This window comes from Megalops cyprinoides, chromosome 2 (assembly GCF_013368585.1).
Source record: "Megalops cyprinoides isolate fMegCyp1 chromosome 2, fMegCyp1.pri, whole genome shotgun sequence".
NCBI classification, from domain to species: Eukaryota; Metazoa; Chordata; class Actinopteri; order Elopiformes; family Megalopidae; genus Megalops; species Megalops cyprinoides.
The window spans coordinates 43,484,285-43,498,722 of record NC_050584.1 but is presented as its reverse complement, the minus strand read 5'-3'; the positions used below and the strand labels follow the sequence as shown (position 1 = coordinate 43,498,722).

Sequence of the window (14,438 nt, the reverse complement as noted above, 5' to 3'; positions counted from 1 at the left end):
CATTCCATCTACTATCTTTGAAAGAGCTTGCCAAAGCAAGATGGCGGATACTCACGCAGCCCGCGCCAAAATGCGTGCTTCACTGTATTCTGGTAGTTGTAGTCCACCACTACCGTAAAACTAGATATAGAATCAGCGTACACGTCCACATTCAAAGTAACTGGTAGTGCAATAAATGGTTTAAAATGGAAAATGTTTTCACAAACTGCAATAGGTCTACAACACATATTTCTTTAAATATAGCGCCACCCATGTTAAATGTATTAAAATTGGTAGCAACGATTGTAAAGAAGTCTCCGTAGATACGTTAATCGTTCATACTGTTCTACCCAAAGATGATTTCGAACATAAAATAAAAAATCAATGTAACGAAGTACTACACAACAGTACAGAGATCTACTGTGAGGAGTGCTGCTTTAAGCTTTTCTAAACCACAATTTCCAAACCCTGTTCTCAGTCGTTTTGTCTTCTATGGTTCTCTATAGTCTATACACAGCCAATCAAATATAAATTTACTACACAATAAAGTTGCTACATTGTTTCAGTGTTCAGTTCCATTCGTTCTAATGTTCTCTGGATGTGTTCTTAAGATCGGAGACATGCTACAAAGTTGCCACCGTAACGCTTTGGAAACTTTCATAAAGCATTGTTTTTGACTATATAAAATTTATGTGTAGTGCACACGTTTACCATAATGATTTCAAAGCTTTATTTAAACATTGTTATTTAAAGTTTCAAAGACATTTCACAGTGTTCCTCCACAAGTTACCAGGGCTCAGAAACATTGTGTATAATATGAGATATTTATTCTGAAGTTCAAATGATTTAACATTAGAATGTCTGAATTCACGGCTAAAACAAATGGTTCCCATCAAATATCACGTTCTATGGTCAAATAGCGGCAAACATATTATTAGGGTGTTGTGTTATGATTGGCCATCAGTTCAAATATTGACTGGGAACACCACACATCAGAATAGATATTTTACACAAAAATATAACAGAAAAATATATACACGTAAAGCTGGATATTCATATATCAGAAGAAAATAAAAAGATAAGTAAAAGATAATATTAAATATACCAGTTCTATAATATATGCAGACCGAAATCCCATACTGATATTGGCCCCATCAAACGTGGTACTCTAACATCACTGAGCACTACTGCAAAAACATTTGGGAGAGTAGAAATCATACGACGGAAGGTTCATTTCATTATTATACTGGCCAGTAGGAGGCGCAATATAAATTTCTCTCACAAAATCCTTCTCTGAAAAATCCTGATTACCCAGAATTCCGCCCTGGCACGGTCCTTCCGGCGAATCCGCCATTAGAGAGAGCAGGTAAGAAAGAAGTGGCGAGTGATGAAAAGTACAATCTTAGTGAAATCAATTACATCGTTCTGTTTTACTGAAATATATCCTCACTGTCAAAAAGTCCAAATCACATAGATAAATATTGCCCTAGTATAATTTAGAGTGGTCTCAACGAGAATGAGATATTGAAGTGAAAACAATTGCTATATAGCTAGCCAGCCCAGCTAATTACAGTCACGACACCAGTTTGTGCTGGTTTGCCACATTGTTCCTGAATAGGGATTACTCTTTATTTAATATGTTAGTTTAACGTAATACAGTTAATGGTTGTTTGTGCCGACTGCTCAATTAGCTGACATTACATGAGATGGTCCGGGGGCAGCAGTCCTTCATAAGCTAGGTAACTGCTCAAATGAAAGCCACTTGGCTAGCTAGTTAACTGTAGCTGCTAATACATAAAGTCTGTAATCATTGTCCATCATCAGTCCAAATGTCGGTAATCAAGTAAAACAAGTATGAAGTGTTGTAATTCAACAAATGTGAGTCTTTTCTTTGTTCGTATTTTCTGGTATTGTTAGAATTTGACTGGCTAATTACCTATGAATTATAATTCTCGTTATTGAAGCAGTGTGCAAAAGCTTCTGGTGTCTGTCCTCGGCTGCTGTTTATAATCGCATAATGTTTTTTTTCTATCTTCAGTTATGGCGATTAGGTACCCTATGGCCGTTGGCCTGAATAAAGGCCATCCAGTGACTAAGAATGTGACCAAGCCCAAGCACAGCCGTAGGAGAGGGGTGAGTATATTTTCTGAAGCCAGGAAGGCAAGATGTTTTGACGTAAAAGTGATGGACGCAGGATCAGACTATTGACAAAAAATATTGCCTAATGTTTTGTAGGTGCTGTCAAATCATTTCTGTAACCAAAGGTCAAATGACTTGTTTCCACTGTTCCCTAGCACCTGACCAAGCATACCAAGTTTGTGCGTGACATGATCCGCGAGGTGTGCGGTTTTGCCCCATATGAGAGAAGAGCAATGGAGTTGCTCAAGGTGTCAAAGGACAAGCGTGCACTGAAGTTCATCAAGAAAAGGGTAAGGAATTTTGAAACAATGGAGAGTACAGTTGGCCATGCCATAATGAAACTTAACGAATTAACTAAATTACACAATGCATGAGTTGGTGTTTATGACAAACTGGATACTTTGTGTATGCATGTTGATTTGGTGTGGTTGCCAACCTAAGACTCCATGGCCAATCAGATCTACATTTTTTGTTGCATCCAACTACTGTAAGGCCATTCAGTATTCACCATTATCTTCTAAATACAGCATTTGAACGCCAGACCTTTGCTAATTACAGTCAAGTTTAAGTTGTATCATTTTCTTCAACTATGCTAGTGTCATCTTTAGCACAGTTTGTACTGTTTTTGTATGAAACATAGCCAGCCTCATGCAACCGTGCATTCTTTTGCTAGCATTCTAGCCTACCTGTTATGTGCGATTAAGTGCATGACATGCATCCTCCCCACTTAATGTGCATTCTCTCAGAAAGTTGGTAAATCCAGTGACAGTCTGGATAGTCAAACTCATTTTGGTGATGCATTTCTGTGGGTTGGGATTTGGTTTGGGGAAAACAGACACATGCTGTCTATTTTAATCATTCTGTATACTGTGTTAGATATTAGTATGGTAGTTATTACAAGTACATCTTACACAGATGTTGAACATTTTAAGCTGGATGTCCAATGAAATGGGTGGTTAGGATGTGAGTTATGCTGAAGACTTGAGCTCAGATTGCTTTGTGCTCAACTTTGTCAAAGAATTCTTCATGTAATTTTTAATATTAATTTCAGTGAGAGGCTTATGTGTTTGCATAAGACAGTTATTGACAACTCCATTGTGATGGCATCTACATAGAGCTTGTGCCTCCATGTAAGTGTTGCAGCCTCCACAGTAGTGCTGCAGGCATTAAAACTAGTGATTGTCTGACACAGAACATTAGCACAGTACAGTGACATGCAGAGAAAGTAGCTTATCCCTCTCCTGCACATGACCCTGACGAATGTCCTTGATGCTGCAGGTGGGGACTCACATCCGTGCAAAGAGAAAGAGAGAGGAGCTCAGCAATGTCCTGGCCGCCATGAGAAAGGCTGCTGCCAAGAAGGAGTAAGCTGTTCCATCTGGGGCAAATAAATATTTCTATTTCAAAGCCAGATGTCTGATGCACTGTTTTTATTTATCAAAATCTTGGTTTCCTGGCTATGAAAATGTCACCACTCACTGATGTTTTGTGAGACCAGAATCCATTTACAGGTTGCATGTTTTTACATAACTGCAACTTGTATGGCTCTACAATGGATGTTAAATGGAGAGGACATAAATGCCAAAGTGAAATACAAGGGTCACAAAACATTTGAGGTTATATTTGTCTGCTACACAAACCTGTGAAGGTTTAAATGTACATGTGAACATGCTGTTGTGTACTGTACATTAATTAGGCTTTCTTTTTGTAAAACAGTACAGATGTTGAGGGTAGAGCTATAGTTCTATTCACAATTCACAAGACAAGGTCATGACTACAGTTGGACATACCTTGTTTTCCATAAGAGGTGGGAAAAATAATTTTCTATCAAGACCTGTGCAAACAATTTAACTTGCTACAGTTAATCCTGTCCACATGAATTTGTACTGCAGTTTTTTTAAAAATGGGAAATGTCAAACGGGTGCTGTAAATAGTACAGGAGAACTGGATGCTTAAATGTAACCAGGAAATGCTAGCAGTCCAAACAATACCTTGCCCATGTAACATACAGGCAACATTTCCTTTGCTCTGAATGTTCGTCTTTCCTTTGTCAAAAGGTCAATCTATTAACTATTACATTTCCATTACAATAAATGCAACAGCCAAAAATTTGTTTAAAAAGTTTTAATTCTTCACTAGTGTGGGCTGCTTAGCAGCAATGTCTCGATCCCTCTTGAAGACCCTGGGATCCTTTTGGCCTTAATAGCAAAGCAGGCACCCCCCCCTTTGGTCTGTACTCAAACATCAGGTCAAATCCCTCTGTTCTTGTGGTCCATTTTGGTTAGCAATCAGTGCTGGTCTCCACATGAAATGCATTTTGCATCCACTGTTGCAGTCTACCAGTAGGGAGGGTCCTGTCAAACTACAGCAGATCAACTGTGCTGACGTACACCTTGCACCATTCACTAGCTAGCAGTGTGATCAGAAACATCTGATATAAAAGCACTAGATTCCCCCCCAGCCCTTGGCTGGAGGTGGTTGCTGAGCTTAGCATCATAGGCACACTGAGTGCCTGCTCAGCTTTGTCCCATCAAGGTGGATGATCTCCCGGGGCAGTAGTCAAGGTCTTGGGAAAACAATGTCGTAGATCTGGCGGTAATGTTCCACAAAATGCACCTCTAGCCCTTCTGTGATGTAGTCAGGCAGGTCAGAGAAATCCTTCCTGTTCTCTGCTGGCAGAATGATGCAGGTCACGCCAGCTCGCTTTGCCTGCAGAGACGGCAATGTGAAAACCGATACAAAGATAAGTGAGTTCACAACAAAAGATCTTTGTTACCCAAGACACAAACTTGATGCTAGAGATTTTGTTGACCTGCTCCCCAGTTTGTGTTTGTCAGATATTGTCACAACACAACAGCGGTGTATTACAATAACGCATTTTAAGATCAATTAAGTAAAATCTGAAAAACAGGATTATTCCTACTTGAACTTAAACCCAGAGAGGGATAATCAGGGAACATGCCTGATATACAAATTATCTTAAGTGATTTAAACTATACTGCACTTCATTTGAACTTGATCTACCAAACCAACTTAAAGAGAAGGCCCCCTTGCCATGTTCAGATCCAGAAAAACTGGGTATAGGTTTCCAACTGAGCTTGTATTTTTAAACTAGAGGCCTAATTTATCAATTCTCAGTCCTTGTGAAATTGATAGTAAATGTGTGCACTCTGAAGAGATGAGGTATCAATCATGCCTATAACTTGGAGATGTAAGGTTTTGATATCAACATTGATAATTCACATTCTGTAAATTTGCACATACAAACACTCTGAAGTTTAGCATGAAACAACAATCCTAATCAGTCATATTTGTTAAGATGTATTTGTATTATCTGTACATAACTTGTCCAGCACATATTTTCCACTCTTGGCTACAGAGCTGCTCATCTGCCCATAGGAACTGCCAGTTAACCACAAGGAAATGTTTGTACACATACTCAGGAGCAGACATGAGAATCGGTGCAACTCTGAAACTCTGGGCAACATTTTTTTCTTGATAAATCGCATCTTATCCATGCCACTGGGTGTAAGTTCTTCTCTCATAAAAGAACTTACACTCAGTTTTCTCATCTTGTCCACATGAATAGTTAACAAATGAGGCCCCAAGTGTTCCTGTGTAATTATAGAGTGACTCTTGAGAACAGCCCTAATTTCAGACAACCATAACGACGCTTCCTGCTTCCACCAACTCACAGCTATGGTCTTTTCCTTTATGCCACCCACTGGCAGGATCTTGCCAGTCAGAGACACTTCCCCAGTCATTGCCACATTCTGGCGCGCGGGTGTATCAGTAGCCAGAGACAGCAGAGCTGTGACGATGGTGCACCCTGCGCTTGGCCCATCCTTTGGAGTAGCACCCTGAGGAGTAACACAGCACATGGTCACACAGACGTGGAGGGGAGAAAATGAACACAAAGACTGAATCAGGAATATTCTACAGATAATATGACAAGTGATGTTCACATTGCACCACTGATGGTCTTGTCAATCAATTTGCTTTTATCCTATGCAGCTACAGAAGTAAAGTGAACAAGAAGGAGAGGAAGCCAAGATCCACTCAGAACATCACCTTAGTGGAAAGCTAAGTGCTTGAAGCATCAAAACTAAAGATCTGCTGAGTTTTTTAGTAGTCACAGTTATTACTCACCTCAGGCACATGGAGATGCAGGTGGGAGCCCACCAGGAAGTCATTGTCAGGCTGCTCCTTCATGAGGAAGGCACGGGCAAAGGTGTAGGCGATTTTTGCACTCTCCTTCATCACGTCACCCAGCTGACCTGTCACCTCCAGGGAGCCCTCCCGGGGCCCGTCTTCCCCCTGCTTTTCCCGTGGGCGCTTCAAGGATGTCTCAATGAATAGTGTGGAGCCACCTGGTGGGAACCACAACAATTTTATATAATAAATATTATATATATATATATATATATATATATATATATGGATTTCAACATATGGACATATGAAAGTTCTGGACACTTTTCAAACAGCTCTGACCATGCATAAAGATCGTTTGACTCCGACAGCTGGCTGAATATGTTCACAGCATGCAGACAGCTGCCTTTCACTGATCTCTCACCCATAGCTGTCCAGGCCAGGCCCATGACCACTCCAGGAGGTGTGACATCATACATCCTGTCCACAGTGAAGATGGGTTTCCCCACATAATCCTGGAGGTTCTCAGGTGTGACCTGCACTGAGCTCTCCTCCCCATTCACAATGCGGAATGCCACCTTTCGGAACACCTTTCAAAGAACAGGAAGAGAAGCCTAAGAATCTGTTGTAAATAATTTCCAGAAGGTTTGGTTTAGTTTCAGTGGAGTTAAGAAAGGAGTTAAGTATCTTATTATCACAGAGGTATACAGAAGTTGCAAAACTGAGACAAATTACAAGTTTGGGTCTTAATCATTAGTCATGAATCTCAACAACCTTTACGTTCTTTGGCCACCAAAGATGGCATTATCACATCCGATTTTTTAAAACAAAGATTCTGACTGGTTCAACTGTGATTACTTTGGAGAAATATACATTACAGTAAACATCCACATGCTGTGTATGTGGGGGAGGGGTCCATCCTCACCTTCTCCACTTGTTTCTGCAGGTTCCTGACACCGCTCTCTCTACAGTATTGTCTGATAAGGACATTTAGGGCCTCAGATGAGATCGTGGTCTTCTGCTCATCCAGACCACAGAGAATTCGCAGCTGGGGCACAAGGTACCTCTGTCAGATAGAAGAATAAAGAATAAGATGAGACCTAGATACAGCATCACTGCACTGGACCTAAAATGTTTTGCTAATACCTCAACATTACACCGAACTCTAATTCATACATCTGTACTTATGTAAGTAACTAATGCCCACTATCATACATTAAGCAATCCAGAGTGGCTTTTTCACACTCATCTTTTTCATATCTCCTATACATTTATATATATTGAGCAGTTGAGACAATGAATGGGGTGCTTGCAGGAAGTGTACTGTTGTCATCCCCACTGGTATTTTACCTCAGCAATGGCCAGTTTTTCCTGGGCCACATATCCAGACACATTTATCATTTCCATACGGTCCCTCAAGGGCTCTGGGATGGTGTCAATCACGTTGGCAGTGCAGATGAAAAGCACCTGGGGAGAGAAGAAAAACATCAAATTGAGAATGAGTATGCCGTCTTCAACCAATCCGTGGAGGAGTATCAGTTCAAGAGAAAACCAGGATTTTGTGGATTACACACCTTGGACAAGTCCACAGGCACATCCAGGTAATGGTCAAGGAAGTTGGCATTCTGCTCTGGGTCCAGAAGCTCCAGCAGAGCTGATGATGGGTCACCCTGGTAACCTCGACCTATCTTGTCAACCTGTGCAAAATGACATGCAGCCAAACACTCTCCACAGGCTTCAAAGTTTCATGATTTTCTTGACATTGCCTAGCAAAAAATAACCTTACATGGAAATATTGTTTTTTACCCTGTCATTTAAGTCTGATTGTGCATTTTTTCAAATTTGTTCATCACTAGCAATGTACAGATACTGCACAGACATTTGATCACATTGCTTGTATTTAATTGCAAATGTGTACACTAATTTGTGTTATATGCCTCCTGTACCAGCAATTACCTCATCAATGAGGACCAGGGGGTTTTCTGTCTTTGTCTTCTTCAGGCACTGAATGATCTTCCCTGGCATTGCCCCCACATATGTTCTCCTGCACACCATGAAAAGTAACATGAACACTCCCACAATTTCCTGATACAAGTTCCAGTAGATTTCTTTGATAGAGGAAATTCACTAATACATACCTGTGCCCCTTGATTTCAGCCACGTCTGTCATGCCACCAACGCTGAAGCGGAAATACTCTCGGTTGAGAGCTCGGGCAATGGAGCGAGCTATACTGGTTTTTCCAACACCAGGAGGCCCATAGAAGCAAAGGATCTTACCCTGAGTGGAGCCCCTCAGCTGACTCACCGCAATGAATTCCTGATTGACAGAGGGGAGAAAATTTAATACAGACTGCTCTGGACCTAAGACTTTGACACTATTTTAAGATGGTGTTTTCTCTTCTGAAAGATGGGCTTCAGTGAAACTCATAAATTTTGATGTGCTATTTTGGTAGCCAACTGTAATTGGGTTTACAAAACCAGCTTGTTAACTGAAGCAACCTGGGACCCCACCGAGTCCAAAACCTTCTCACCAGGATGCGCTTCTTGACGTCATCCATTCCATAATGATCTTCTTCCAGCACGTCCTTAGCCCGGCTCAGCTCTAGGTTTTCCTCACTGTTCCTGCCCCACGGCATAGAGGTCAACCAGTCTAGATAATTCCGTGTTACACTGTGGAAATCCAAGATCCGTTAGAGCAAGCCACCAGAAAATAACATGCAAAATTTATACGTTTGGACACTTTCATAAAAATTAGCATAGGCCAGTCATTACATCACATTATTGTCATTTAGCAGACCCTCTTACCCAGAGCAACTTACAAAGGTTACAGTTTTACCCATTTATAAAGCTAGACATTTACTGAGGCAATTCTGGATTAAGTTCCTTGCCCCAATGTACAGCAAACCTGGACTGGATAGGGCCAGTAAAGTGATTTCTATAGACATTAATATGACTGCATTCTGTTCAGTGTTCTGTTGTTAGACACACACATATGTATTTCTGTGTCAATAATAATCTAGGACTGGGCCACTTCAGACACTGAGGGATTTGAGTCTTGAAGGCTCATACTAAAACAACATTACACCAAGTACGCCAGGGTGAAACATTAATTGGTTTGCTGATACAACTGAGTAAACTACCAACCAGGCTTGGCTGGCACACACTAGAAAAGCAGGCTCAGTGGAGGGTGTTCAGGGGAGACACTGACTTGAACTCGGAGGAGTGGTTGTCCAGCAGGCTGAGCTTGTTGAGCTCTTCATTGATGACATCCATGACATGCTGCGGCACTACGCTGTCCTTCAGCCGCTCACGGAACTTCTCCTCAATTGCGTCCTTATCTTCCTTCTCCAGACCCAGCTCCTTCTTGATGATCTTCAGTTGCTCCTGCAGGAGGTACTTTCTGTGGGTCTGCTTGATCTTCTCCTCCACCTAAGGCATGGAGACACAGGGCGATGAAATTGCACAAATCCGACCATCAACAAACAGCCTCATTCCTGCATCTTTTATATAGGATCCAACTTAATGGACCACTACCAATTCTTGACAGTGATACCAAGAAGGATACTAACGGGGGAAGTCAGTGGGGGTCAGCATGCCCTTACCTCCCTGCCCAGGCGCTGCTGCAGTTTACTAAGCTCATATTCCTTCTTCAGGAGCGACAGGGCTTTGTACAGACGTTTTGGAATCTGCAGAATGAAAAAGCAATCAGAGAGATTTCACTGACCTTATAATAGGGGTCAAGGGTTGACCTCTCAAGAGAGGCTTATAGGTATGTGCATTTTCAGCATAGTCACTTTGATATTACCACCTTATAATGTCATTATATTGATATGATAATGTCATTAATTTACTGATGTCTTTGTTATGCTTAACTTTAGGCAAAAGAATGGTCAAGATATTTCATAGTCCAAAATGTTCAGTGACCACAATGGCTCCACTTACATTCGTCTCTTCCAGGACATCTTGTAGCTCATGTGACTCTGCTCCAGTGAGGGCAGCTCCCATATCACTCAAGTAGATGGGATTATCAACCACCCTCTGTCCAGCCTGCATCATCTGAAGGACAGACTCTCTAGGAGCACACAAACACAGTTCATTCAGAAACTAAAAACAGAGCTGTTCAGTTTGTTGAGGGAAAAGCTGTAGCAAATATATGTCTGTATTACTTTATGATTACTGCAATTTCATTGATTAAAAAAATTACCTGTACAGTGGATTAAGGGCAATGATGTCACGGATGGTCTTGACTATTTCTGCTGTAAGAGCCTTGGTGGGAAAAGCATAACAAAATACGTTATTTATTTCAACCCCAAATAATCAGAACACGTGAAAGAATGCAAATGCCACTAGTACTGATATTTTCTGGATTTAAATTACTAGATATAGTGGGTAGAGCAAATTATGTAAACAATAAACAAAAAAGGACTTATATTTTGAACTAAATCACAGTTTAAAAGGACTCTACACATGTTTGATATTAATGTTTCTGCTATACAAGTTTTAAAAGCAACACTTTTTCTATGCAAGCTTTTCAAGCAACATGAGAGATCTAACAGACTTTGAAAGAGGTCAAATAGTTGGTGCCTGAATTCCAGATGCTTCAGGCACAGACAAAACAAAATGACTTCATGTGTCAAGGCCAACAGTGTTGAAAATCGTGATGGCATGCACCAAACAAGGACAAACCGCATCAGGAAAGGAAGGAACAGTTGTTGCAAGTCAGAGTCAACAAGGCAAGATAGACACTTAACAGGACAGTTGCTGAGAACCACAAAACAACGGCCTCAATATTACCACAGAACTGAATCTACACCTCTGTGACCCAGTCTCAACAAAAAAACTATGTTGTGAGCATCAGAAACCTTATATTAATAGCAGAGCTACCATCAGAAACTGCTTGTAACCAAGGCCAATGCGTAAAAACACATAACCTAGTGTAATGAGCAAAAACCCTTGACTTCTGAGCAGTGGAAAAAAATGTGGTCTGATGAGTCATCTTTTCTTTTTCCTACATCTAGACAGGTTTCTGCTTGAAGAAAGCAAAGGGAAGCCTTCAACCCACCTGTTCCCAACTGTTAAATATAGTAGTGGATCTGTTATGGTATGGATAACCATCTCGTGGGAGTCATTGGGTCCAAGTATTACTCTGCATAGTAGTGATAGTAGTAGTGAGTACGGCCAAGAAATACAAAGCCATTCTAGGTAACAAGGTGCACCCTATAGTGCGTTTCTCAGAGATGTTCCTGCATTCCAGGATGATAACACTCACAAACACGGCCTCCCCAATCACTAGATCCAAACATCACTGAACCTTTACACGAAGTTATGGAATGAAGCGTGTGGAGCAGATTTCCACTGTGAAAGCAAAGGGCGGCCCAACTCCTTTTTAGTTAATAATTCATATTCTGACTGGCATTTCCATTATTTTGTTCACCTCCTGTACTTGCTCTGTGCTACAGACACATTTTCTAAATGTCTTTTTGTTGAAAGTTGTTGTATATTCAAAATCATTTCAGAATTTGACAAAAAAAGACAAAAAATTAATCATACTGCAAAAAAAATGAAAGTGAAATGACAGGCAATACCTTGACCTCCTCTGTAACCTGGAAGTCCTGATGCAGTACATTGTCTACTTCCACCATGAGGATCTCGGGGGATGCAGGAGGCACGCTGACTGGTTCAATCACCAGGTCCGCCTCCTGCACACGCTCCTCCATGGCCTCTGCAACTGAGGAGCCCTCCTTGCGCGGCCGCTTCGGCTTGCGCCGTGGGGTCTTGAGCTGCTTTCCCTCCTCGCCCTCTAGCTGTGGAGCAGAGGGTTCATCTGGATCAACCTCCAGCTGCCTGGTGATGCGGATTCTGAGAAAAAGAAAACACAAAAACAGGTAAAGCTGACTCTGCGAACATTCAAAAGTCACAGAGACAATAACACATTTTCCCCACGATAGCCTAAGCTGTCTAATATAAACACTGCGGTACTGTTCTCTACAGGGAAAGAATGACATTCTGTTTTGAAAAACGTTACACAACTAGGGCTACACTAACTATCAAGACAAACTTGATAATAATGACCTTCCTGAATTCCTGCAAGATCTTTTCCTTTAAAATACTTAAATCTGAACAAATATTATGCAGAAAAAACATTATTTTAACATTTTGTCAGCAGAACACACTATACAATGCAGTCCTCCATACATGTAACAGCTTACATATACTGCGTGCATACAGTACTGCACTGAGCACCAGGAAATCATGCTTGATTGCAGCCATAGAGGCTTCACTTTGGAGCTCTGTTACAGAACAGAAAACAGAATTTTAATTGGTCGATGACTTGCTGTATCAAGTCCATGTTTTCTTTGTGTTCATATAACAGACACATGTCACTACCACCTGTCCTGGCACTCTACTCAACATCGACCTTAATTGTGTTAAAACATGAAACTTGATAAAGCACACCAAAAATTCATTCAATGATAATTATACAGAAGTCATAAAACGCAGTAAGTGACAGAAGCAAATGGGACTTTGTCCCCTCCATCACAAAGTTTTTACCTGCGATGGCCCATGACAATCATACGAAGTTTGTCACCCAGGTCCTGCATCTCATGAATCTGCACAAAGGTCCCAGTGCTGTAGACATCATCCAAGCTTTCCACCACATCAGACTCGTTACTGAAACAGGTTCAGCGAAAATTGGAATACATGAACTAACAGAGTTAAGCAAATCATTTTAAAAATTTGTGTTATCCTATTTAGGCTTATTAATGTATAATGTCCTTACGCATCGTCCCTCTTGAGAAATACCCCTGCATATGGTTGGGCCAGACGGACTTTTCTTCTGAGAAGGTCCACCAGCTGCTTATTCTTCACCTAGCAGAAGCATTGTCAACAGAAATATAACTATAGTTCACGTTTTTAAACGGTATCTGAAGCACATTTATGCTACAACGCAGTAGAACACGCAAAACTGCGTTTTCGGGATGGGTACCATATGTTGAGCGTTTTATTCAATATGACAGAGTACATAAGAATAAACTTTTAAAATATTCTTAACAGAAAATATGATATCGACTCATAGTCACGTGCATTTTAATGCTGTGCGAAAGTACTGAAACTACTGTAGCTATCTAGTAGCGACCTCAACAAGAGGATGACGAAATCAACAGCAATTCAGAGCGGACTTAAAGTGCCACAGTTGGTATAGTTTAAAAAACCGGGTAAACTTGCTGACAGTGCATGCACCTGGAGAATAATAGCTAACTAGCCACTTTTAAGATATTTGATTAGTTAGTCAGATGGCAAGCAAACTTTAAATACTATCATGTTGGCGCTAGCTATCACCTTTAACGTTACCGTTAGCCAAGTGAAACAAATAATGTCGCGATCGGTAGATCAGACTAACTTACCTCGATTATTTTGATGAACCGTGGGAAAACCGGGTTTCTGCTGACAGCGATGAGTGGTACGTTTGGGAACACTTCAGGCACCATCATTGGAGTAAGAGCTGTCATTTGTGGAGCGGAGTAAGCAGCTCCTCCATCGCCTCCGTCCCCTGCTTCATCTCCTCCAGAACCGCTGCTCTCTTCTCCGTCCTCTCCCGAGAAGCCACTGCCGCGATTGCCAAATAGATACCTTCTCTGGTTGTAGTTGATTAAATCCCCACTACCCACTGTGTCTGTCCTGCCAGCCCAAACACTAGAGACTCTTGCCCATCCACTTGGATTTACTAATCTCCTTGTCACTGTCATTGATCCAGTAACATTACCAAACCTGCCGTTGCATAAGGATGGTTTACGGTAAGTACAATTCGTAGAATACAAGCGTTTTCCCTGTAGTTCACTCGTAATGGTCACATCGCCGGGGAAAAAACGCCTGGCGCCTGTACTTAAAGCCCAGGGTTTGTTTCTAAGTAAAAGAATCCCGTCGCTGTACAGCTGCCTCCACGCACCCAACATCCTCATGCAGGTGGCCATGTTGTATCTCGAGCTTTCCACGGGAGAACGAGAATCTTCCGGCAGCGTTTGATTACGACTCCAGTGAAACTCCGCCTCCACGTTTGGGTACTCATCAGCTGACCAGAGTAGTATAATACGACTAAAGACATGCTGGAAGAGGAGGTTGTGAACTCGATCCCTGTTAGGATCACCTATATTGCATGAGCACCTTGT

The 14,438-nt window shown here is 41.4% G+C and overlaps 2 protein-coding genes across 2 annotated transcripts; one reads left to right on the top strand and one right to left on the bottom strand.

Moving 5' to 3' along the window:
• The first annotated feature begins 1,296 nt into the window (after positions 1-1,296).
• Positions 1,297-3,529, top strand: LOC118772692 (60S ribosomal protein L36-like). Its single transcript, XM_036521237.1, has 4 exons — positions 1,297-1,345; positions 2,018-2,112; positions 2,274-2,408; positions 3,397-3,529. Exons 2-4 carry the CDS (start codon positions 2,020-2,022, stop codon positions 3,484-3,486), a joined length of 318 nt encoding a protein of 105 aa, XP_036377130.1. The 5' UTR covers positions 1,297-1,345; positions 2,018-2,019; the 3' UTR covers positions 3,487-3,529.
• A 71-nt stretch (positions 3,530-3,600) lies between these two features.
• On the bottom strand, positions 3,601-14,251 carry lonp1 (lon peptidase 1, mitochondrial). The gene is made up of 18 exons (XM_036521236.1): positions 13,677-14,251; positions 13,052-13,140; positions 12,823-12,942; positions 11,856-12,129; positions 10,475-10,536; positions 10,213-10,342; positions 9,873-9,956; positions 9,479-9,699; positions 8,802-8,940; positions 8,409-8,587; positions 8,227-8,314; positions 7,845-7,967; positions 7,621-7,737; positions 7,196-7,336; positions 6,695-6,860; positions 6,268-6,488; positions 5,814-5,978; positions 3,601-4,827 (listed from the first exon to the last, which is right to left on the bottom strand). Exons 1-18 carry the CDS (start codon positions 14,241-14,243, stop codon positions 4,678-4,680), a joined length of 3,036 nt encoding a protein of 1,011 aa, XP_036377129.1. The 5' UTR covers positions 14,244-14,251; the 3' UTR covers positions 3,601-4,677.
• Positions 14,252-14,438: the final 187 nt, after the last annotated feature.

Excerpts from the sequence above, each read along its gene's own strand:
- LOC118772692 (XM_036521237.1), top strand. The coding sequence starts at position 2,020 with ATGGCGATTAGGTACCCTATGGCCGTTGGCCTGAATAAAGGCCATCCA. Across the intron at positions 2,113-2,273 it reads AGCACAGCCGTAGGAGAGGG|CACCTGACCAAGCATACCAA; the intron begins GTGAGTATATTT and ends ACTGTTCCCTAG. Across the intron at positions 2,409-3,396 it reads TGAAGTTCATCAAGAAAAGG|GTGGGGACTCACATCCGTGC; the intron begins GTAAGGAATTTT and ends TTGATGCTGCAG.
- lonp1 (XM_036521236.1), bottom strand. The coding sequence starts at position 14,243 with ATGGCCACCTGCATGAGGATGTTGGGTGCGTGGAGGCAGCTGTACAGC. Across the intron at positions 7,738-7,844 it reads TGCCTGTGGACTTGTCCAAG|GTGCTTTTCATCTGCACTGC; the intron begins GTGTGTAATCCA and ends TTCTCTCCCCAG. Across the intron at positions 6,861-7,195 it reads TGCAGAAACAAGTGGAGAAG|GTGTTCCGAAAGGTGGCATT; the intron begins GTGAGGATGGAC and ends GTTCTTTGAAAG.